The sequence below is a fragment of the Saccostrea cucullata genome, unplaced genomic scaffold (assembly GCF_032062105.1).
Source record: "Saccostrea cucullata isolate Sc308-1 unplaced genomic scaffold, CSIRO_AGI_Scuc_v1 ctg6445, whole genome shotgun sequence".
NCBI classification, from domain to species: domain Eukaryota; kingdom Metazoa; phylum Mollusca; class Bivalvia; order Ostreida; family Ostreidae; genus Saccostrea; species Saccostrea cuccullata.
The window spans coordinates 20,001-46,919 of NW_026938606.1; the positions used below are offsets into that span (position 1 = coordinate 20,001).

Consider the following 26,919-nt stretch of genomic DNA (forward strand, 5'->3'; position numbering starts at 1 on the left):
TCTATTGATTATAAAGTAAAAATGCATAAGTTCTTTAAAAATCTTCCTTTCTGCCCCTGGGTGTCAAATAAACTAACCAATACAAAGTTATGTTGAATGACTGTCTCTTCTCAAATTGTGAATTTAATGGCCTCAGGGTCAGAGAATCTGGTTTTAGGGTGGGGCTCTATTGATTATATAGTGAAAATGCATAATTTCTAACAAAAAATCTTCTCTGCTCCTGGATATTAAACCAATTATCTATGTACATAGTTATGAAGAAGAAGGATGCTTCTTCCCAATTTGTGAATTTCATGGTCCCTGGGTCAGGGGTTCTGGTTTTAGGATGGGTCTCTCATGATTATAAGGTAAAAATGCATGAATTCTTTAAAAAAAAGCTTTAAGAAAGAAAACTTTAAAAAAGTACATTTTGGAAAAAAATAATTAACAGGATCAATGCTTAAACTTTTACCTTTATCAGGGCTTTCCCATGATTCTAAAATACACGTAACACAAAATTTTGTACAAATATCAGTATCAGTAGTTTCAATAATTCCAGATAACATAAGCTCTTTTTTTTTGTATATAAATTTTCGCATGAGATGCCATATAGCAACATATAAGTCATGATATTATATGGAAAAAATTGAGATATTTACTTCAAATCCGTGTCTTAGCCTCTTTAACAAAATTTATGCACTCACTCGTTCCGGTCCCTTTTCTCCTTGGAAAAGTGTAAATAAGTAATTTAACAAGAAAACATTGATGCAACCATCAATTGTCGCCCGGGAAATATATAAAGTAAACAATGGAAATGACCTTTGATCATCAAACCGCTTCGATACGTGTGAAAAGGCATGCGTCTAATTGATGGAGACGATAGTCGCGAATATTTATTGTCGGATAAATGTCAAACAAAAACGATACCATTTTAAACTTCAATTCCTCGAGTAAATGTTGGCTGCATAAAATATAAATTGAAAGTAGACACATGCATCACCTATTTTCAAAAAATTAAATTTTCAATTTTAGAATATAAAACACGAACTGTGCATAGTACGTTTTTATGCGAGAAGTAAAATTCGATGTTCCAAAAAAAAGGGACCTGTCGTTTTTTCGATAGTAAATGATAAACAACTTTATATATTAAATATGAAAAACATATCTATTTTTACAGATTCACTTTATGGAAGTAAATATATTATGTATCTTGTAATTTATAAAGGGAAAGAACATTCTGATTAACAATCTTTTCAATGTTTAGAAAATCTTTAATTTTGAATAACTTCTCCCACCCCAATCCCCATATACCAACACTTAAACTTAAATGTATAGAGCAGCCCGTTCCTCCGAGCTCCAATAAACACGCAAGGAAGCGATCTGACCTACTTTTGTTTGAATTGAATTTATTTCCTTTAATAATTCTTTTCGTGACTCTCAATCTTTTGTATTTATAAGTTCGTCTGACTGCAAAAGAAAGTTTTTTTTTTTTTAATTTCGCAACTGATATATTTTATTCTACTACAACTAAACAGTACTCTGATAAAACAATTGTGGTGTACTTCCTGCTTGTGAAAGATTCACTTAATATGAAAACACACGGAAGTTTTGTATTAAATCCAGTTAAAGTCAGTGCAAATAAGATCTGGACAATGGAATTTGTGAATTTTGTAAGTACATTTAATTGTTTAGAGAAGTGGTACATTTATAAATACGTACACTCTATCTTTTAGTTTTAGAAGGTCACTTTAACATTTGATTTCATATTTTTGTCTGCGTAAACAGGAGCAACGATTGCTTGATAAATTATATAATTTAAATAACTGTTGGACATCTTTTATGTTAAGGTTTCATCACAGGTCAACATGTCCAAAAATTCATTTTTACAATAGCTAAAATTATAAAACTATGTGGCTTATAAAGTTAAAACTTTTACAGTTTATAAATATATCATTGATTAACAGATAAAAAAATTCTTGATAATAAATACTTTTCAAAATATTTATTGAGAAAAATCATTTTAAAAAATGCATTTATTTTTGTTTTAATAATAATACACATTGTGAATTCCGTACTTTTAGTGAAATCCATCATTGCAGAACAATAAATGTTTATCAATGAAGAGCGAGTTGGACTTCGATACCTCTGAAACGCTGTTTTCCCTGTTTATCTTGTCCAAATGTTATGATGTTAAACTGAAAGTACATTGCAAATGCCGGATTTTTTTTAGGGGTTTTGTCTTTATACATTTTACGCTTTCAATACCAAACTCTCAGAGACCATTCACGTCCAACTTTCCCTTGATTGACAAACATATATTATTTCTGCAATGATGGTTTACAGAATCAAGCTGGAGCATTTTTTAAAAATATGCAATTTTTCCGCTCCATTGGACGGTATCGCTCATCTGCGGTGGAAGGGAATTTGCGATCGCCATCTAGCGGCAAATCACGTTAACTTTGATTACCCTGGTCCCCTGGCTCATCCTTTTCAAGGCAGGAGTATACGAAGCAAAACAGGGACATGGAACCAGGCTAAACTTTGATAAACTGGCCTGCCTGTCAATCGGAACATCACTCGGCCTTTTCCGTCAAGTCGAGAAAGTTTTCAAGTCGAACATCACTAGGCCTTTTCCGTCAAGTCGAGAAAGTCTTCAAGTCGACTTGACGGAAAAGGCCGAGTGATGTTCCGATTGGCCTGCCTGTCTGATATCGGATATGCGCTGTATACAGACAGGTGATCAGTAATGTTTAGAGTCCGCTGCAGACACACTCATTGGCTGATAAAAACTCTCGCTGACATGGAATTTAAATTGTCGGGGAAACCAAAACAGATCTTTGATGCAATTAATCTAATTCGGTCACAATATTTTCCACATACAATACATAATTCTTTTTTTTCTCATGGACCTATAATTATCTCACACCTTTCACCTCGCCTGGGGGTTTTTAATTAGTTTGCAAAGGTCCTACATTAATACCCTACCTTACCTAGATAGAAGAAATCTGCATCATTGTTTAATTGAAACTGACATATTTTAAATGTTCAGTCACCGACTCAGCAGAGAGCTGCGGCTTACCTGTTTATAACACAGGTTCAGAATTTCTGCTGCATCTATTTTTAGAATTCCTTATCACATATTTCGGAAGAGCTTGCAATCTATTTAGATGGGACAAAATGACCAACATGTTTCTATGTTTACATAACCAAAATGGCTTGAATTTTACTTTGTGGTGTAAATTAAGTAATATTATGGCTAACTTGTGCAAAAAAAGGATGCAATAAAACACTGTTGTCATGGAATCTGCAATAGTGACTCAAAGTATACCCACAAAAATATGCAAGGAGTTGAATTTATTAGATTTCCCAAACCTTGGAGAGATATTGAAAAAGTGTCAAGGATGGGCGAATGCTTGTAAACGGTTCATTGGCAGATCCAAGGGGGGGGGGGGTTCCGGGGGTTGGAAGCCCCCTTTTTTGTCAAGTGGAGAGAGAGAGAGAGAGAATGAAACGTTTTCCGAGAATAAATTAAAATACATGTATTTGTACGTCTAACTTATGTATTGAATAGATAGATTCTCACAAATTAAGTTTCTTCCACTCACTATTCCTTTTTTTTTTATGAAAGAATGGTAGAAAATATTCCACTTATTTTTATATATACATCTTATTTATGATATATCATGTATCATGCGAGGTTTAATTTGATATTAAATTCCTGCAGTCTTTGGCTGTGTTGGCTATATATGTACCGTTTTTTAATCATATCTTTTGAAGGAACAAACATGCAACTCTGTTTTAAACCCAACCCGCGCCCCACCCCATTTTTTTTTCAAATTCCAAAAGAATATTCTCTGTACTCTTTGGAAATGCTGCAAATCCATTCAATTTTAAGGCCTCAGTGGTTTTTTAATTTTTTTAAAAATTCGGACTGGGGGTACCATTTCAAAGATATAAATGGACGTAAACAGATATTATTTACCAAAACCTAAGATGTGTGTGAATCTTTGCTTGAGAGTGTGTATAGGTGGGGGGGGGGGATGGGGACAGTACAACCCTGGAACCCCCCTTTCAAATATGGCTGGATCCGCCTCTGAAACGGGAAGGATTTTCAACGAAATTGGGTATTATCCGTAAAATCGCGTACAATACTAGATATTAGGGTATCGTTGAATCCGCGATATCTAGTAAAGGCGGTGTAATCACTTTATAAATCTTAAACAATGGGATGGCACATTTTGCGGAGTTAACTTTCACCTAGATACAAATGTTTTCTAAAGGTATCACCAGTCAAGTAAGAATTTGGAAGTCAGGATTAATGCGCACTGGACAACAAATACCTGCAGAGCTTAGTACATTTCATGATCTGCATCCAAACAGGCGTTTGTTCTGCTTAATATTTTTCATAATGTTGGAAATATTTGCATCCTCTTCATGTTCATACCCAACACAACAGAATTGTTAATTAAAAGATGAATGTGTATGTGGATTTATGCATTGATATACGTATCTGAATACTTGTATCTCAGCTCCTTTTTGTCCTGAAGAGTTAGATATACTAAAGTACTTTTTGGTTTTTTTCACATTTCAGGAAGCTCTTATCATGAGTCACTAAAGAATTGAAATTAATATAGTTTATTGCAATCAATTAGAGTGGTTTGTCCTTTTGATGAAAAATAGGAATTCAGTAAATTACATAATTAAACATTAGACCATGATAACATAAATGAAGAATATGTGTTTGTGAAACACTGTTGCCCCCCGTGTGGTAATATAGCGAAGATTAAACTTTTCTTAAATGCAAATTTAATATATTGGTACCAAAAGTAGGGTATTCTTACTGGAAATACAGTTCTGAAATATGAAAGTAGGCTAAGGCTAAAGTTACTCCATAAATACGGAAATCTCCAAGATAAAGGTCAAAAGGTCATGATTGTTGGTATGCAATGAAAGGGTTATCCACAAAGAATACATAGTGAAGTATGAAGCCCTAACCCTTCAAAAGTTATGACAAAGGATAATTTTTTTTTAAAGTAGGCCAAACTCCAAGGTCAAATGTCTTGCTATAAAATGAAAGGTCTTGTCATAAGGATTAAATATATAAAGTATGAAAGCACTAACCCTAAACCTTTAAAAGTTATGGTCAAGATTTGCTTTATACTGTAAAAGTAGGTCAAACTCCAAGGTCAAAGGGTCTTGGTATCCAATGTAGAGTCTTCTTACAAGGATTATATATGTGAAGTACGAAAGCGCTATATATCCCTTACCATTCAAAAGTTATGGCCAAGGTTAAAGTTTTTTCATAAGTATGGAATCTCGAAGGTCAAGTTTGTTAGTATCCAATGAAAGGTCTTTCCACAAAAATACATATATGAAGTATAAATGTCCTGGTATCTACTGTTCAAAAGATATGGCCAACTACCCTTAGGCAAATGTTGGGGTCAGAATATGAATTTAAAATTCCCGAGAGACAAACAATTATGTTTATTCCGAGCCTCCGTCTATCAGTACTTTCAGTACTTTGATTAAAACATATTTTTCTCATTTTTTCCCCTCAAATATTTGTTTTTACGTTATACTATCTATCTGTTAATCAATGACATAATTATATATTGTAAAAGTTTTAACTTTATGAACCACTTAGTTTATGTGCTATTGTGAAATAAATTTTGGACACGTTGATATTTGATGAAACCTTCGAAATTATATTAATAGACTTATTTATCAAGTACGAAAGCCAATGAAGATGAAACTACGGTAAAAAAAAAAAATCAAAGACTTTTAATGCGTTTTTATTGACTAAGCAAAACTCCACTTATTTAGAGTTTCCATTCATTTTATTTGCACATATGTCAAAGGGGAGGGGGCATAAGTGTTTCACAAACATCTCTTCTTTAGTTTGCTTCGGAGCTTTGTGGATGCCTTGAACTGGTCTATTTGAACTAAACGTAATACAACATATCGAAGTACATGTACATATTTTATTGAAATATAATTTAGGTATTATTTTCGACTATCCTTATAAGTTTTGGATTGTGTGTAACATGTAAAGCCAATACCTGCCAGAATACAACAACTTTAGAGTGCCCGAAGATAGAGCGGTGAGTAGAAAGACAGGTCAATTGTATTAAAACGTTTTTTTAAAGAAATGAATTTAATTTTTGAAGCGTTGTAGTTCACAAACCTCATGAATCTGCAAAAATTAAGTTCATTTCTTATATTTACATTATTTTTCTGATGAGCTAGTTGCCACAAAATTTCTGCCATTCAACTGTCATTTTTAAAGCAAATCAGTTTGCACTATACTTTTGACATCAAGTGCGGTATTATGACCTAACAATGGAGATATGCTCACTCATTGTTGTTCATGAGAAAACATACAGTCTTACTATTGCAAAGAATCTTAAAGAAAAGTATCTGGAAATGTAAATATTCTAAAATATTTGAAGAAACTGTAGTTACTAGTATTATCAACTGTATTAAGTTATATAATTAAATTTATTTAAATTATACGTCATAATCAACACAAAACATAAACAGTTTTTGCACACAGTTCAAATTAAAGCTATATATGGTGTATCTTAGCTAAACATAAAAATACGAAATTAGGTGTAGATTTACATGATATTTGTTATCTACGTTCAAATTAAATTTTTCACCGATTTTGAATGAAAATATTCCCACGTTTTTATAGTTCAATTGACTTTAAACTGTTTCTGATATTCAAGTTAAATTCTTAGTCGGAAATAAATAAGTTATTGTTTTAAATATTGGATGCATAGAAATACAGTTGACTTATATTGTTCAGGAAAGTCCTATCTTTATATAAAGTATAAACAAATAGAAAGTCCTTATTAAGTTCAAGATCTAAGAGATGAATTTTACTATCTTTTTGGTGCATGATCCTTTATAACGTCATAATCAATTTCAACTTTCGAAACAGCTGTAATAGAATTAGGCAGAAAATGAGGTATTTCATGGAATTCAATTTGAAATCATATGAAAAGTAATCCCGATACTTTAATTGTATTTTATATCATTCTAAAGAAGAGGGCAAGAATATACTTACAAATTACCATTATTTGAGAGATTGTAGGCATTCTGGATACATTTCCTTTGTCTCATATTGAGAAATTTTCCAGTTTAATTTTTCATTGAAATTAACAGTTTAAAATATGATTTTTCAACTTGTTAATTTACAAATTATCACCCAGTAGGCACCTTTTATTTACTAGATCTTGACCTTAATTTGTTTGTCTGAACTTATCAAAAATACGCCATATATGATTTTAAACTTTCATATAAAAACACTGGAATAACATACTAATATACATCATAAACAATATATAAGAGTGCTTTGTTTAAAAATGTCGTGCATAAAAGTTTTACACTATTTCATTTTAAGAGAACAAAGGCAAATGATGAAGGACATTCCAGCCACATGTTATAAATCAACAAAAACGTGCTGGTTTTTGAACTTTTTGGGAATAAATTGCAAATATAAGCAAAGGTAAACTTTTTTTTAGGAAACATGTAGTCGAATTCCAGGTAAAGTAAAATACACTTTAAAAAAAAAACTTTCTTCGTTTTTAATGTAAATTGTTAAATCCCTTAACTTTTGCAATATATTTAAAATGTATGTGAAATTAAAATCTCTTCGCTATCAGCGCCAATTTATTAAAATATTGTTTGCCATTTGCAAATTAACGTGTTTTACTGTAAAGATTAAATCTACAAAGGAAGAAGAAAAAAGCAATTGTCATACAAACAAAAATATATTTTTTTTGTACGTAATAAATTACTGTCAATATTTCAATGATGCAGGATTGTCGCTAATTATCATTTTTCAGCAAACCTGACACTTCCAAATGATAGATACATGTATATCAGACTCAGCTTTGGAATGTTTACCTCACAGAGGGTACACATATACTAGTAGTCTATAATCATCTACTTGAATTAAGGAAAATAAGTATAGAACTATTATAGACGTAGAAATTAAATAACTGTGAACAGACTTAAATAGATATTATCTTATACAGATCTTATGGATGTTCGAAGAAAGTTTCTTATTTTGAAACAATCACAGTAACGATGCGTGGCTGCTGTCCCGGATACTATCAAGAGTCTGCAGATTGCTGCGTTCAAGGTAAGGCTTCTAATTATGCTCTTACAAAATATCATATGAAAATATCATATTAAATCATAGTTTAATTGAACTGCTGACTATAGTAAACTGTTGTATCAAAGTTTTTATGCGCCTGGATCGAAAGATCCGAGGCGTATATTGTTTTTGTCCTGTCAGTCTGTCTGTCTGTTTGTCTGCAAACTTTAACCTTCGCTATAACTTTTGAACCATGAATGGCTGAGACTTCATATTTTGTATGCATACTTCACTAAGTAAGCTCTTTCAAATGACACCAAGGTCAATGACATTGTGACCTAGACTGTGACCTATATGCTAAAAATAGCTTTTTTGAACATTCATCATAACTTTTGAACAATGAAAGATAGATACTTCATATTTGGTATGCTTACGGCACTAATTAAGCTCTTTCAAATGACACCAAGATCAATGACCTTGAGACCTTTACTGTGACCTATATTCTTAAAATATGATTTTTAACTTTGTTGCCGCCGGGCGCATAGTGTTTCACAAACACATCTTGTTTCTTACTGAAAACAAAACAAAAAAAAAAAAACTAATAATTACAATGATTTTCGGTTTTGAATTTTTTTTACAATATAAGTCTCACTGGTATTTTATTATAACAATGAAATATTAATGGAATATGAAATATAATACTTTACACAATTCTGTAAAACTTGGAAATAATGTTTTTTTTTTCACTTATATCAGTAAAAGCTAGTGATCTTGCAGTCTTATCAGTCTTATATTGTATAATTTTCAATTTTGATATAAAAAATTGAAGTATTAAAAGAAAGTACATCTTTGTTTAGAATTTTATATTGTTTTGAAGAACAATGTAAGCGTGGGTATTGGGGACAAAACTGTACAAATAATTGTTCCTGTGAAGAGGTCGGGTACGAAAGATGCGACATAAATGGGACATGTCTGTGTAAAGCCGGATGGATTGGATCAAGATGTTCTACAGGTAAGAATTGTTTATTTGCATTTTGAAAATGAAAAAGGGTGAAGATGACTGTGGGACGTGGATCAGTGGTATGCGAAACAGTAGCTTGAGAATCATCTCCTTACTTCGCGATCTTTGTCGTGCCAACGCCAGCCATGTCATTTAGGGATATTGATTAATTGATTTTTTGTATGTTGTTTAACGTCCCTCTCGAGAATTTTAGAGACACCGCCACTTGCCGATTGAGAGCTGCAAATTTTTGCCTATAGTCGGTACTTTTGTACCAGCACATACTGCGACACGGGACCTCACTTAATACGGTCTAATCTGAATAAAGTTAGGTTCCGTGTGGTCTCCGTCGGATTAGACCGTATTAAATGAGGTCCCGTGTATGTGCAGTATATGCTGGTACGAAAGTACCGACTATAGGCAAAAATTTGCAGCTCTCCATTGGCAAGTGGCGGTGTCTCAAAAATTCTCGAGAGTCCCTAACAACATACAAAAAAAATAATCAATCATTGCCCCTAAATGACAAATAAATATCTGAATTCGATGCCATTTGTTGATTTATGGTGACGTCTCTTTTTGAGTGAAAAATTCTCTACTATCTTCGCAAAGATATCCTCATTCACAGTAAGCACGGTCACTTCACTTAGCTCAATGTCTGCCTATTAACAGATGAAAATGGGGGTGTATGTCAAAATTGCACTTCATTACAAAGTTGCTGAAGAACACGTGTAAAGAAAATATGCTATATTACATGAAAAGACAATTCTACCTTTTAAAGATTGCACTTCTACAAATCTTTACGATAAAAGTCTAACATTTCTAATGTTTTGCTGGGCGGTCATAAAAAAAAGAATGTTTGACCGCTGAGTGAAATATTGGTCCGGTCGAGGAACTGTTGGACCGCTTACATCACAAAATGGGTGGAGCTAAATCTCATTTTTATTCGTTGGTGTTCAAAAGTGACGGATCTGTGTTTACATCACGAAAGACAGTACAAAATATATACACTGTACATGTATGTCAAAAAGATTAAAACGAAAGGAATAACACAACATTTATTGACGAAGTTCTCGGGCAAAATGCGTTCTGTCGACCCTCGAACCTAACTTTTTGCCTACGGCTTATTGGCATTAGGCAGACAGTTTGGTTCTTGTGTCCGACAAAACGCATGTTGCCTTCGAACTCAGTCAATAAATGTATATTTTTAAAACGAGACAGGCTTCTGTTACATAATTTGATATGTTTCTTAGACTTCAACAATCTCATTCGAAGTTGGCTTGTCGTAAATTCTAGGTCGTTATGATGACCTTGTTAGCAAACATAACCTTAAACTGGATTTTGTTTTGTCTGCACTGCTTCATACAAATTAAAAGGTTAATCTTTTTACCTAACTAAGTTTAACGACGGAATGTATTGTCTACATGAACAATATTAATGCATGAGCTCACAAACTGAGGTTGTCACCGGCCAATAAAGTATGTATTCTAAGTACCTGATTCCCACCTCTGATGTTTCTTAGGAGTCCGTATATCTTTTATAAAGTACTGTTCCTCAGCGTATTTTTTTTCACTCACAAAATGGAATATATAGAGGTAACGAACAGTATTCAAGCCCAGAAGTCCGATAAAAATTTCAAAGTAGATACACAGCAAACACGGACCTCCAAAACATCAGAATTGGGATCGGGTACCAGGAAGGAGTGAGCATCCCCTGCCTACCGGTTCATCTGCCATATGCTCCTTGTCAGGATTGGGAAATAATGGAAAACTCGGTCATCAATTCAGTGTGTAAATAATGGTCTAACAATAAGGATAAAAAATATCAGTCAGCATTTGACTTAATGGTAAATTGTATTTGATGACGAGGTCATTGTATCGACTATAGAACTTACGGAAGGAAGACTTTAAACGAGACTGTTTATATTTTTGTTTCAGCAACTTGTTTTTTAAAAGCTGTTGATTTAGAAAGTCTTTTAGGCTATATATTACTTTTTTTATGAGATAGGAAGTAGATTGAACTTTCATTAATGGGATGAATTATTTCAGAATGTGTGTCTGGTACGTATGGAATGGACTGTCAATGGAATTGTTCTTGTGACAATGGCGCCGCCTGTAATCACGTGACCGGGGAATGTAACTGTACGTCTGTTGTAGGCTGGACGGGAGAGAGATGTGAAGTAGGTATGTCGAACTGCCGTCTTCATTTTCAGGTATATTTTACAAATAATACAATGGAGAAAATCACACAAGTAATCTTCTACTCTTCAAATCGACCTTGAAATATCTATGACATATAATAATCCTCATTATAAGCACAGTTAATAGATATACTGAGGTAATCAAACAGTAGTATCTCAAGTCAAATAAAAAACGCGGAATAAAAAAAAGCAAAGCTTCCAAAATAGCGGTCACATGACATTGTGTCGTCATTGAACGTATTTTGTTGATATAAAATTAGATATCCACTGTTACTTCTATATATTTGAATAATCAGAAATTTTAAGAAATAAAATCTTGAAAATCTGTAAACCTTGTGATATATCACATCAACGATAGCAAGGGAGACGCGGCGAATAATGACATATAAAGTTCTTTGAACTTCTTAGAAAGGTTTAATTAAAAGTAGAAATTTTTATCCCGTAAAAGCATTTTAGTTACCAATGTTTATTAACATGATATGAAATTAGAAGTGATTTATGAAGCTTTGCAAAGAACCTTGAAGCACGTTGAGAGGCATATAATGAAAATTGTTGCATTAAAATATTAAATTTCCAAGCTTCATTTAAAGACTTTTTGAATTAAAGAAGAAGGTATGGTTTTCATACAAATTTTGCCCTGTGATTTTCTAAAAAATGATACTGGTGTAAAAGTTGAAAACTCATGATTTTTAAATAATTGAAATTCAATGCAGAAAATTCATACAAGTCATTTTTTCAACATGTGTTTTAAATGCTAATTATGACATCATAAACATGAGCATTTTCCCGTATTTTCTCAAAAAGTTGCAGAAGACATTAATTTTCAATGGAATTTTCTTTCAGATGACATTGTCCACAGGCATCGCCCACAAAGATCTTGAGCTATGTGATTTGTTATTGAACTTTGCACAAAATATCAAAATATTAACGTGGGCGACGGCTGTGGACACTGTTTTCTAAAGGAAAATCACCCTTGAAATGTGCCATTTCGAGGCTTTTTTCTGTTGAAAATAGAGAAATGCTTCAAATTAATGACGTTATATTTGCAGAATGGTAAACCTTCATGCCTTATTCTTTCCTGATTTATCAGAGTCATTTATTTAACTAATATTTAAGCCAGTTTCAAAACTTTTTGATGTCATTACATTTTTAGGGCACAATAAAGCTAAAACCATACCTTCTTCTTATAAATTAAAGAGTTGTCCTTCCTGGCTGAGGGTCGAAGTCCCTGAAATTGAAGCTGATAGAAAATTATGATCAGTTGTGAATTTTAAAAATGAATCTCATTTTAAATAACGTAATGTAAAATAAATTTGTTTTGTTTCATGACCTACGTTCACGGTGTAAATTAATTATTACTCATCAAGTTGTTCACATGATATTAAATAGCACACATTATGGTTGTAAGTGAGTATTTCATAAAATCCACAAGTATCTTAATTACTTTATGGCTGCGTAATCAGTTGTTAAGTATGTTAAAGAATAAACTTCCTTTCGTTGTTTTTTTTTTTGTTCACTTTTTTTTTAAAAATATGTTCGTTTAAATGCTCAATTATCACAAGAATATTTTTTCAGCATAGCTTAATTAGGATTGTAATTTTTCAGCATAGCTTAATTAGGATTGCTGAATATTACAAATTCAACCACGATAAAAACTTGTTTTTCTGATAGAGTGCCCACGAGGATCTTTTGGCAATAACTGCAGTGGTGTATGTAACTGTGAATATGAAAATCAGGAGTGTAGCAAGACAACAGGAGAATGCAGATGTCCTCCCGGAAAATCAGGAAGGGATTGTAGCCTCAGTAATAATATTGATACACAAATGCTAGAATTGTTTTAAAATCCTTTTAATTTCGATTACGAGGAGGTTTTTCCCATCAGTAGCTCTCAAGTTAAAAGAACCTCATTTTAAATTCGTGGATCACAAACAATTTCAATGCACATTTTAAATTAAATTGTAATACACATTTTGTGAATAAAATAATGATACTTTTTATGTAAAAATCATGCTAAAATAGTTTGTATTTAGAGGTTTATGCCTTGAAACAAATTTCTCACTCTAGATTGCAGCACGGAATCGTTTACCTTTGGGACAAATTGTTCAGAATCATGTCGATGTATTCAACAGAATTCTGTAACCTGTAACCCAGTCACTGGTAGTTGTAATTGTAAACCAGGGTGGACGGGAGACCAGTGTGAAAAAAGTGAGTACTGCAAAAAATCTGGACTGTCTCAGATCCGATTATGAGATACGCAAAAAAAATAAAAAAAATATAAGGCCGTTAACATTTTGTTACGTACCACATTGAATTTACCGATGACTTATTGTATCACTGTCAAGTAGGCCTAAGTTAGTTTCAAGAAGGCAAACACACCAGTACAAAACTTTTTCGTCATTTTCAAAGTTTTCATTCCAGGGGTTTCATTTTACTACTAGTAGTTTATCCAAAGGTTAGGGTAAGGGTTACTAGGCACCTAGGGATATGGTTAGGGCTATCCCGGTGTCCTAGGTTTTACTCCTAAGGTTAGGGTTAAGGTGAAACTGTTAGGGTTAGGGTTAGCGTAAGGGTTAGTGCTAGCTAAGCCAAAGCTGGTACATTTAGGAAATTAAATAAACCAAACTATTTCTAAATAGCAAGTCCTAACTAAATTGTATGTAATATATATTTTATTGACTATGAATGGTACCTAAGATTGAAAATAAAAATATCTAATGAAAATATAAAACAAACGCTAAAAATTGTACTTAAGATCTAATGTGTTTCTAATATTTCCTATTATTATTCTCATGCCTTGTTTTGGTATATTTTCGAATTATACATGGTGATAATGAACACTTCTGAAACTCAGAAGTTCATTAACAACACAAAATTTGGAGCAGTGCAAACACAGACATCTAAAACATCACAGGTGGGATCATGTGCCGTGGGAGAATGAGCATCCCCTGCCGTCGGTCACACCACCGTGTGATTTTCGCCATGATCGGAAAATTACAAATAAAGGACTTAGCTGACAAAGTCATTGTTTCGACCATTAAACTCGCGAAATGATGACTTTAAACGAGACCGCTTATATTCTTCTTTCATCATCTGTCGCCCGCGTGGCGCAATGTTTTAGAACGTCTGCTATAAATTCGCGGAGTAAGGAGCCAATCCTTACGTCAAGTGTTTGAATCCCACTGTGGGACGTGGAGATCGTTCCTTCAGATGAGACCGTATAAACCGACGTCCCGTGTCGTAGTAGATGCTGGCACGAAAAAGATCCCTCTCTGTCCAATGGCCTTGAGTGTCGAGTATAGGACAAAATTTAGCTCTCCACCGTCAAGTGGTGGCGTCTCCATATGAGTGAAAAATTCTCGAGAGGGAGGTTAATAGTAATCAATAAATCAATCTTTCATCAGCTTGTTTGTCAATAAACAACCTCGTCCTCGTTTTAGAATTTTTTCTTACGTGGAGCATATGCTCTCTTGTGTATCGAAATAACGGAGAGACATGCAGAGGATGTAGGTATATATTGCTGCATAAATAAGGGAATTTGACGATTGTAAAGTTATAGGTTATCACTTTTAACAGAAAGTTTTATTGTTAGAATACCGTTAGCACCTTTTTTTTAGTTAAATACCAAGATGTGTCTGATATCAGTGTAATGTTTTATTTGAAGGTCACTAGGATATATCGTATTGGTTTCGAGCGAAATAATAATTGTTAATTAACAATACGATGTATCTAAATTTTGAGTTGAAGACCGCAAGTGTTTTCCTCTTTTCACGTATAAGATTTTGAACAAATTTTGCTTCATGTGAATATAAAAAAGGTCTGTTTGTACCAGACGCAATTGGTACCCAGGGCAATTTCAATAGATTAATAGAACACTTGGTTTAAAAAACCATATAGATATTGACAATCAAAAATTCAAGCATTTTTTATACATCAAATTCAGTGTTAGATGCGTGACCCAGTGGATAAAGTGTCTGCACTAGAGTCGCGGAATGAAGAATCTATCTTTTCGTTGCGGGAAACCCATTTTTGGAAGTGAAGACCAGTGTTTGGGTTACACTGCATAAACAGAGTAGTAGGTGTAGGCACGAAAAAGATCCCTCCCTGCTCAATAGCCGAGTACAGGGCAAAAAATTTGCAGCTCTTCATCGGCAAATGGTGGCGTCTCCATTTGAGTAAAAACTGTCGAGAAGGACGTTAAACAACCATCGAACAAAATAGAAGTAGTGAGATTCAGCAAACCAACATGTACGTGTAGGTGTAGCAGGGGATTTTCTCCGGAAATCTGTGCAAAACGTCATTAGTTTTGCCAATGAAGAATTTCTTCACATATCCACTTACGTGTAGATTGCTAAGTGCATGTTTACAAGTCCAAACTTTTGGCTTATTATTTTGAAATTGTTGTTTATTTTTCAAAAAGTGTGCTTTTTTCTAAGACCTGAGTATTTTATGCAAATACTTATTAAAAGAACTGAACATCACTAATTAAAAAATATGAATTCATCAGGAGTTAAAATCATTTGTGAAGCTCAAAAGTCCTTCGAAACAACCATATCTTGAAGAAAGAAAAGTCTTTAAAAAAAAAAAAAAGAGGTGGGATCCAGTGTCATTGAAAAGAAAGCATCCTCTGTGTAGCACCGGTTACACTCGTTGTGTGCTTCATGTCATGATCTATATCGGTCAAACGGAAAGTCTGAAGAGAATTCAGTGAGTGAATAATTATCAGTCAAACAATTTGAATCGAAAATGTCAGTCAGCATTGTTGGTAGAAAAATTCATTTTGACTTTGATAAATGATGACTATAAACAAGTCTATTGATACTCTTGTTTCAGCACAAACATTATTTGGCCTCGTTTTAAAGAAGAAGGTATGGTTTCCATACAAATTTTTCCCTGCGATTTTCTAAAAAAATGAAACTGGTGTAAAAGTTGAAAACTCATGCATTTTTTAAGAAATAAATAACAAGTTTATAAACTTCAATGGGAATTGAAGTGGGTCGGTCACGTGATCAAATCCTGTGAAGGCCGAAGGCCTTCTCAGAAGATTTGATCACGTACCGACCCACTTCAATTCCCATTGAAGTTTATAAACTTGTTATTTATTACTTATATATACATTTGAGACAAATAATTGAATATTTTTAAATTTAAATTATTGCACTAACCGTCCGTCGTAGATTTTGAAAATGACGCAAAGTGTAAATCGGCTTGCATGGCGGTTACGCTTCGAAAATTCATTAGGCTAAGGAATCTATTTCGAAGGAAATATTTTGTGAAAGGCTACTTGTGATCATTGTTAGTGAACACATTGTTGTCCGGGAATATTTTTATTCGTAAAAATTGATAATCGATGCTGAAAAGACACAAGAGACACGTCCGAAGTTTGATGACAAAAACTGGAGGAATTTCGGTCGCCGGAAAGGCTTAAGGGATGGATAGATCCGATGGATTGAGACACTTGTCCGAGCCAGTTAATTTGCAATTTGATCAAAACATTCTACGATTTCAGTAACTAAAGGCATACTTATCGTAAAACACTGATAAACACAGAGACACTGGCGACAGCCTTACATTGAACTACGAAAACGCCGAGGTTTTTGGCAGCTGTTCATGGCATTATTGCAATGATATTTTCCAACAGATTTACACATTTACCGTGAGTAGAATCTAAAGATAAATTAATAGTTTATCATGAAAATTTAACCAAAGGTCTTCCCCAAAAATAAGGATGAACGTTAGAGACTGCGCAGCGGACAAAAGACGAAAAATGTAAACAAACACTAGTTTCCTCTCTATGCACAGGTTGCATTGAATCGATAGCCAAAAAAAGCTGTAATTAATTCTTGTTTACATTGTAAATAAAATAATTATCATTTAAGTTGCTTATTTTGTTCATTTTTATACATGAAAAGCAAGTAGAGCAAGCCATTTTATAATTTATAGACCGGTAGATATTATTACGCCTTGTGATTAGGTCACGTATTGACCTCTGACCTCTGACAAACTTCATACAGAATTGAAGATATTTTCTCTCTGTATGTTTATATAATGGAGAGATACCACAAATGTATATATAAATAATTGAAATTCAATGCAGAAAATTTATACAAGTCATTTTTCTCACATGTGTTTTAAATGCTAATTATGACATCATAAACATTTGCATTTTCCCGTATTTTCTTAAAAAGTTGCAGAAGACACCAATTTTCAATGGAATTTTCTTTCAGATAACATTGTCCACAGGCATCGCCCACAAAGATCTTGAGATATGTGATTTGTTACTGAATTTTGCACAAAATTTCAAAAAATTAACGTGGGCGACTGCTGTGGACACTCTTTCCTAAAGGAAAAATCACCCTTGAAATGTGCCATTTCGAGGCTTTTTCTGTTGATAATAGAGAAATGCTTCACATTAATGACGTCATATTTGCAGAATGGTAATCCTTCATGCCATATTCTTTCCTAATTTATCAGAGTCATTTATTTAACTAATATTTAAGCCAGTTTCAAAACTTTTTGATGTCATTACATTTTTAATAATAATAAAGCTAAAACCATACCTTCTTTGTTCGCACAACATGCTAATGCAAATAAGGAGAATAACTATTAGTTATTAGAACTTGTTTCTTATCTTTTTGCTTGTCAAAACAAAACAATGCAAATAGAATCAGCTATGTAATTCTAATATTATAGTGGAAAAGGGTATATTGCTATAAACCGGTAAGAAATGGAAGTTGATGATTGAAAATTAAGGACATCATGTTAATCATAGAACTTTGTTAATTATTAGGCATGTTGAAATTTTAAATACCTTATGCAGATGATATTGCTGCATAAGTAATTAAGGAAAGTTGACAATTGAAATTTTTTGTTATAAGGCCACCTTAACGTTGTTTTCTAATTTTTGTAATACATATATATCCAAATATGAAATATCGGTACATGTGTCAGACCCTATGGTATAATTAATATTACGTCTATAAATATATATTAATTATAAGTAATTATACATCGTCGATGCCTTCAAATCGACCAATGTCCGAATAAACACAAATTTTTCAAACGTTTCGTATTTGAATTTTTATGACTATCGATAATTATGACAAACTAACATCTAAATTGACTGACAAACAAGATGACATCATCTCTTCCATCGTAAACGTTTCTTATTTCCTTATGTTATTCTGCTATCATTTGCAAATAGTGTTACTCTGTACTGTCTCCCGAAGTGTTTCCGTTACTCAAGCGTATGCTCTGAATAGAATAAATGATTAATCCAGGAAGCTTAAATACAGATAAGTAGTATGCTGTGAGTACGATCAAAATTTTACAAAACAGGCTACAAAGATAAGTTGTTTTTCCACGAGCATCTTGAACTTTCTTTGGACGTTAAAAATGTTAATGATTTTGTTTGCATTGGTTCGGATTTTTCCAATTATATTATGCTAATTGTTTGGCCCTTGCTTTATACTTGATTTAATTGTGGAATGTTGCGTCAATTTGACGCAAAGACAGGGCTCATAGGGTTGATTGATCAACATGTACAAAGAATGCTCGACATACCTATCAGATCACTGCTATGGAAATTCTGGCGGTTGCGTTTAAACTCTTTTAAGATTTGTACTTGTAATAATTGTAGATTTTGTTGAAGATCAATCATTTTTCGCTATTCTCACCTTTTTCATTTTTATAAATACATTATAGGGTGTCATACTTCTAAGTATGGTGAAGGATGCTTGAAAAATTGCAAGTGCAGTGACACGGAAATCTGCGATTCGGTGAATGGAACCTGTCTACTTGCAGGTGATTGCACCTAAAATTATGCTTCAAAATATACATTTATTGATATATGTTGAAACACCAGTACAGTTTACATTCAATGAAAAGATTTACATTAGAACATGTATTTGGTTTTAGATATTTGCTTTGCTGATTATACAAGCAATTGCATCCCACTTAAAAATGTAAGCTGCTCTCAATTAAAAGAAGACTGCAGCAAGCTAACCGTCAATTACAGCAGTAACACTTTAATAAAGACTCTCTCAGGTAAGGTTTGCGTTTCGATATTTTGTATTTTGAATACTGATTTTTTATAATAAATGCATCGGAGGCAAACTTTGTTTGTGTGTGTGAGAGAGGGTGTGTATGAATGTTTATTATGTATGTTTAATGTATGTATGTGTAATGGTGAGGGTGTGTGCGTGTATATGTGAGAGAGATTGTTTAATTATTCTCAACCAAGGAAAACTAATTGTAGATATTTGCTGCACGAAAAAAAGGTTCCAGACCCTTTGCATTTCAACAGGCAAATGCAAATGTCTCAGGGGCTACTCAGGAAACAGCTGTCAAGGTACGTATTATGCTTAAATTAGTTGAAAATATATTGAGAGAGAGAGAGAGAGAGTAAAAGTTAATTTTAAGAAGGGAAGTTAAGTAGAAATTTTAAACAGCTGAAAACAGATCTCAACAACATATGTTTCATGTCATTATCATGACCTACAAGCATATATGTTTCATGAGGTCATGTTTCTCGAGGTCCGCATTTTCTATTTTGCACTTATCTTGATGAGATTCCTTGGAGTTATTGGTGAAGGGGAACAAAAATTGTGAATTTCGTGGTCCCTGCACCTCCCCCCTCCCCCGGGGCCCTATTTGTGGGACAAAAACCACCAACATTGATGCAATATTTAAAAATCTTAATCTTTACTCTTGGATTGTTGATTGATTGTATGTTGTTTAACGTCCCTCTCGAGAATTTTTCACTCATATGGAGACGTCATCACTTGCCGGTGGAGGGCTACAAATATTGTCCTATGCTCGGCACTCAGGGCCATTGAGCAGTGAGGGATCTTTTTCGTGCCAGAACCTACTGCGACACGGGGCCTCGGTTTATACGGTCTCATCCGAGGGACCGGTCTCCACGTCCCGCAGTGGGATTCGAACCCGCGACGTAAGGATTGACTCCTTACTTCGCGACTCTATAACAGACGCTCTAACCACTGCGCCACGCTGGCGACTCTTTACTCTTGGATATCAAGCAGTAAAACAGTTGGCATGATTGTAATAAGCATTTAGTCCTTTACCGAAATTATGAAATTCATGGCCTCTGGATCAGGGGCTCTGGTGCCAGGAATTGGCTATATAGATCATATCGTGAAAATGCATTATTTCCTTTCAAATCTTCTTCTCTGATCCTGGGTATCAAACGAACTAACTACATGTGTAGTTGTGATAAGGAAGGGTACCTCTACAAGAATTATGACTTTCATGGCTCCAAGGTCAGGGGTTTTGGTTTTAGGGTGGGGCTCTTTTGATTATATAATGGTAATCTAGCAACAAAGCTATATGATAAACGCGATGACTTTAACTTTTTTATCGTCAACTTCCCTTATGCAGCAATATACCTTCATCACCTGCATACGGAGTCTCTATATCTCAGTTGATTCAATACGCGAGAGCATGCTCTACTATGAGCAATTTCTAAAACGAAGTAAATTATTAACAAGCAAGTTGATGAAACAAGATTATCAACAGTCTCGTTAAAGTCATCATTTTATAAATTTTATGGCCGCTACAATGACTTGTCATCAAATACAATGTGCTAGCTGACGTTTTTCATACATATTCTTAGTCAATTTTTATACACTGAATTGACAACGGATTTTCCCGTTATTTCCCGATCATGACAAGGAGCACACTTTGGGTTTGACCGGTCAGCAGGGGATGTTCACTCCTCCATAGCACTTGATCACACCTCTGATGTTTCGGAGGTCCTTGTTTGCTTTGCTCAAATTTTGTATTGTTTTATGGACTTTGATATTGAATACTGTTCATGATATCCATATCCTGTTATACTTTTACTAACGTCGCTGTAGCTGTAGCCTCATTGTGACCTCACGTACGCACACGTTTAGTTTAAATATTTAGTGTTGAAAGAGAAGTTCCGGCTAAGAGATAGGTACCCCAAAGCATAACAGACGGACTGAAGGACGGAAGTAGAAGGATCACTTTACACCCTCCCGCTTTTTAAGCAGGGGTGGGCTAGGGTTGGGTGGGGTATATTAAGAAAAAAACCCTCACAAAATAGGAGAGTATAATCCACGAATATTTGAATGTTCCTTTGATTTCAATCCCACGAAAACCACCGCATCAATACAGCAAAACTTAATCACTTTGTAAAGAAACATCATCAATGTGTCTAAAAATATTTTTTAAACATCTATTAAAACAATTATGGAGGGTTGTGTTTATATTTTTTTTTAATTTCAAAGAGATTGAATTATGCTACTTTCTGTTATATGCACACTTATAATTAAAAAAGGATGGGTATTCAGTTCGTCAAATTCAAACACAAAATCTAATAAAATACTGACATCTATGCTATATTTATATAGATGCGTTCGAATGAACTCCTTTGATCGTTGCCTGACTGTAATCAAAACAGTAATAGTTTTTAGCGCAACATTTTTGTTTCAAATTGCACACAAAAGTAACATCCACTGGGATCCAGGGATGTCGCACCAGATTTTTCTACTGGTCATAATAATATTATAAAGTTTGGGTTTATATAATCTTTTAATCTTATATATATAATCTAAACATATAATCTTCTCGAATATGATCCTCATTTTTTATTGTATAAAACTTTAATTTCTTGATTATATGTTTGCATATGCATGTCTTCAAAGAGGTCCTCTCTGATGGCGTCATTTTATTGTCTCATTGAATATTAAAGCTTTTATATACAACATTAGGAATTTTTACAAAATATTTGTATTAAAATTTTGAGAAAAGATAATATATCTTTTTATTTCTAAATTGATTTTAATTTTTTAATTTTTTTAAAAAAATTTCTTTACATTACAGAAATTTTGTCAATGGACACAAAACAGGTAGCTGACCGACTTAAGTCTGGAGTATCATCATCAGTGGTTGTCACAGTTACTGTTATCTCGGTTCTGGTATTAACAGCTGTAGTCGTGATTGCTGTGTTATGGCGTAGGAAAGGCGGGTAAGAAAACGTTTCAATACGACAAGCATTTTTTTCGAATCTGAGAAAAATGTTTATTTTTATTAAAAAAAATAAATACTGCCTATTTTTGTAAATTTTGTTTAAGATAACGAAAGATATTCATGATCCAATCAAACTAATATAAATTGTGAACAAAGCAGAAATGAGCATATTTAGAATAAAAGAAGGAATTATGTGCCATTGAGGAGTAAGCATTCTAACATTTTTCCTGCTTGTGAAATCTTTGTCTTACTGTTTAAATAAGGGAATCTGTAGAAAATTTAAATTTGAATTACCTGATACATTGGAATGACTTCTAAAATCACATTAATTCAAAACATACTCGAAACCGTAAAACAAAGGTATTTTGACCAAGTCTATTGATGAAATACAAGGGATGTACGGAAATAATTGAGACGTTCATATTTACTCCATAAAGGACAGTGGTAAATTCATGAAAATTCGTCAACATTAAATCAAGAACGAATAAAACAAATGATCAAAAAATTCTTATTTATCGGAATTGATAAGTTCCAGTGACATTATAAAAATGTGTATGCTTATTGATCGGAACAGCACTACTACGCCACTTTACGTCCGCCGGAGATGTTTTTCGTATGTAGAACGATCTGAAAGCGTTTACTCGTATATCTATGTTGTCACATATAAAATTCCTAAAATCTCTTTTCTTTAGCGACTCTTTAGAAAAATTATGAGTACTGTTTCCACCGAGGATAAATCTGTCATTTAAAGATAAATAAAATTTTTAGTTAAGTTTTCCTATTATGTCACAAACGTAATAAGTTTCGCTATGAACTATGAAAATTGCTGAATCACACCAAAAAAAAAAGTTCTGTCACACGCCGGAAACAGTTATGTCAACTTCGGTATCGGGTGAAATAACACTTCAATGCTTTCCTGTCACCTCGGGGCAAATATTCTGGTATGTCACCCTCGAAGCCATTTGATATATGTATAATGTTGACTGTTGTATAATACAGTACCGAATTAGGGCACACGAGACAACGCTATTTCGTCCTTAGTTATTGATGGTCGTCTGGAGCTGTTGATTTTACTCTAGTTGAATTATTTGTGAAAGAAATATATATAGCAATGAGAAAACACCAATAGAATGCTTTTCTCATGGTTATAAATGTTTTAAATATAAATTGTTTTAACAGGACGCTGAGCTCAGTCTTGAGTTAATTCTCAACAGCGCATCACAAAATCTTAGGTATGATCCATGCTCCGCCTAGGTATAAAATTATTACCTTTCTTTACTACGCTTCACTTATTGTTATTGATCTCAGTATTTCGAATAGAAATTCTGACAAAGTTGCACAAAAAGAAGTCAAAGTAATATTAAAAATCTATATCCGTAAATTGAATTAGTCCTTCTTACAATAGGCACATGTGACATGCACGAGTTTAAACGTTGGTGTCACATATTTTCAATATCAGATTTCGTGACTACATAGGGTACCACTACCATTTACACATTTATACACAAATGAAAAGAACAAATTAAAAAAAACTTGCTCTTATAAGGTCCTAGCGTTTGCCAAACATATATTCAAATTTTCACTGAAAGACGTTCACCAGAAAGAAAATTATACACAATGTCTTAATGATTTCCGAAAAGCCCTTGTATATGGAGATAACGAACAGTATTTAAGACCAAAATTCCATAAAACAATACAAAATAGAGGCGGGGCAAACACAGACCTCCAAAACATCAGATGTGGGATCAGGTGCCGTGGAGGAATGAGCATCCCCTGCCTACTGGTCACCCCCGTCGTTTGTGTTCCTTGTAATGTTTAGGAAATTACGGGAAAAATGAAAAACGTCATTCATCATTTGAATCAATGATAAATTGTATTTGCTGATAAGGTCGTTGTTTTTTAACAATATTTCTTTAAATTAAGAGGCTTAGTTTATATCATAATGATTGTCTCTTATTCATATTAAAGCTTTTATAAGTGATACATGTGATGCAACAATGTTTCTGTTTTCCTTTTTTTTTTAAATCAAGCATCAATACAAAAAAGAAAGACAACAAGAGTGCCCACAATCAAGTTTATGGAAAACCTGTATTGGACAATGTCACAGGTATTTTAAAATACAGTTTAAATTTTTGACGTCACTTTGATTTTAAAAGAAAGACGGGGTAAGTTTTACATTGAAACCGTACCTTGACATAATAAAATAATTAAATTGTAGGCCAAGGGTCAGATCAAAGACCACAAGAGGAAAGCCAGTTAGAAATGAATATTCTAAATCAAGACGATGTCAACAATTACGGATACGACGTTTCTGCGAGGGATTCCAGAAATAAGGAAAACGAAATCTATTCTAAAAATCTTGGAGATATGTATGATCATCTAGAGAGAAATAGTTCCAATGGCCCAAACAACATAGACGAAACATATTCGCACGCCCAACAAAATAGTTCCAATGGCCCAAACAACATAGACGAAACATATTCTCACGCCCAACAAAATAGTTCCAATGACCCAAACAACATAGACGAAACATATTCTCACGCCCAACAAAATAGTTCCAACGGCGCAAACAGCAGAGACAAGACATATTCTCATGCTATGCCGGCGCTTGTAGACGATAACGAATATGATACAGCCGGAGTACATCATGTACCTTCAGATTGTGTTTATGATCATACTAACAATCAAGATCAAATATACAGCAACCAGATAACAGAGAACAAGAGCTGAAGATAGATATAATTATGTTAAAATAAATGGACATTCCCATTGAAATATTTTTTTTTGATTTTGGAACTATTTAATAGAAGGAAGCTTTGAAATAAATATTTATTTGAACAAACAACTAATGGTTCACTACTGAACTTGAATCTTTGACTTAGGTTCATCACCTCATTTGAATTTATACCTATTAAAATGAGGAAAAAAAGAAATGATATTGTACAAGGTTTACAGATTTGCCTTTTTCTGAGTAAACATTCGTTAAATCCAGTTAGATTTATTTCATTTCAAGGGTCATTAAACTATAAGAAGAGCTTATGGAAAATACTTTCATTTGTACTAAAAAATGGCACTTAATAAAAGATTTTCATTGTAGAGCAATATCTGGTGAAACCTTTGTTTCATGATGTGATCAATCGATTGGCTTGTCGACATGAAATAAAAAAAAATCTGACAATTATTCATTATATTTACATGCTCTTGATTCCGCAAATTAACGTGCCTTCTGTCTCCATTTGACCCGCCCCGCATGTGATTCATTAACACGCCTATCGATGAACCAAAAAATTTATATAGAAATAAGTATTTTTACTATTTGTAATTTTATCTCGGATTTACCAATTTACCATTGGATATATAAAGATTTAAGAAATGAAGCTTATTTCAACTTATGTTATACGATATAACATAACTTGTGGCAGTTTACGCTTTATAAACCGCGAAGCGGTTTATAAAAAAGTATAAACTGCCCCAGGTTATGTAATATTGTATAGCATAAGTTGAAATCAGCTTCATTCCTTATAATTTAATTTCAATGTAGACAATGAGACAATTTTTCCATTTTTTCCTTCGGAAAAAGGCTTCAAATATCGCATATTTTAAAAGTTAACGTCAAGCGGAGTAATACATTTTTGACGTAACTCATTGTGACGTAGGCAAGTTATATTATACAAATAGATAAAACCGTTTAACCAATTAAATGACGTGTTACAACTAAAATTAAATTATTTTAATATAATACATATGTTATTTTAGGTCCCATACGAGAATATTTTTGTCGATTATATAGAGACTTTACCATTTACCGGTGAAGAGCTTGAAAGTCTAACATTTACTCAGCTTTTCACGGTTGAAAAATGAAGAATCTTCATCGTACCAACGTCTAAACCGTGACACGGGGCCTCTTTTTTTTTGAGTAATTTTCACTTTAGGTAACCGAAGGAATGGCGAATGAACAGAAACTGTTACTACCCATTTTTTATCGACTTAGGTCAATCGCTGCCTAGTTTCGAACTCAAGACCTTCTGAGCGCTCTACCGACTGAGCTACGGTGACGGTTAATCAAAAATTGAAAGCCATTTTTTCAAATGTTCAAACCCTCTTCCAGGAGAGAACCAAAATATACTGTATACAGGGAAATTTTCGCCCCCGTTTTATTTTCGCCCCTTTCGCCCTCTTCCTGATTGGACGAATTTAAAACTGCGAATTCAAATTACACAGCATAGTTTCTTAAACAAAACTATGACTGGGCGAATTTAAAACGGTGCAAAATTGTTTGCAAGTGCAAAAGGGCGAAAATAACACGGGGCGAAAATAACCCTGTATACAGTACGTCTAGACCTTCCCCACTAGAACCAGTGGGCTAGTATAGATGATACTAAGTGAAACTTTGTTTTTGCGTTGATGGTAATTTAATTATGTCTTCATGTAGACAATTTAAAGTAAAGAGTTGTATACTAAATGATATGTTGATGTGTTGGTAGCATGATTGTGATCAACCCAGCTTATGTTACTTGCCGTTTCGGACGGCACATGAAATTTTGTTGTAGGGAGTGAAACCTGTTGTCTGGCTACCCCAAAGTTGATGTTATAAAAGTTTTAAATACATTAATCTGTCCACTGTGGCCA

General features: G+C 33.5%; 1 protein-coding gene across 1 annotated transcript; it reads left to right on the forward strand.

Annotated features, from left to right (window-relative positions):
* The first annotated feature begins 1,536 nt into the window (after window positions 1-1,536).
* LOC134250760 (protein draper-like) lies at window positions 1,537-25,281 on the forward strand. Its single transcript, XM_062733113.1, has 14 exons — window positions 1,537-1,649; window positions 5,980-6,080; window positions 7,385-7,489; window positions 8,022-8,128; window positions 8,961-9,095; window positions 11,129-11,263; window positions 12,952-13,083; window positions 13,345-13,485; window positions 18,982-19,080; window positions 19,195-19,323; window positions 19,535-19,627; window positions 22,144-22,288; window positions 24,321-24,397; window positions 24,509-25,281. The coding sequence occupies exons 1-14, from the start codon at window positions 1,569-1,571 to the stop codon at window positions 25,018-25,020; spliced, it is 1,992 nt and encodes a 663-aa protein (XP_062589097.1). The 5' UTR covers window positions 1,537-1,568; the 3' UTR covers window positions 25,021-25,281.
* The last annotated feature ends 1,638 nt before the right edge of the window (window positions 25,282-26,919 follow it).

Coding starts and splice junctions, on each gene's coding strand:
- LOC134250760 (XM_062733113.1), top strand. CDS start 1,569: ATGAAAACACACGGAAGTTTTGTATTAAATCCAGTTAAAGTCAGTGCA. Junction 19,081..19,194: donor TGGAACCTGTCTACTTGCAG/GTGATTGCACCT, acceptor ATTTGGTTTTAG/ATATTTGCTTTGCTGATTAT. Junction 19,628..22,143: donor CTCAGGAAACAGCTGTCAAG/GTACGTATTATG, acceptor TTTACATTACAG/AAATTTTGTCAATGGACACA.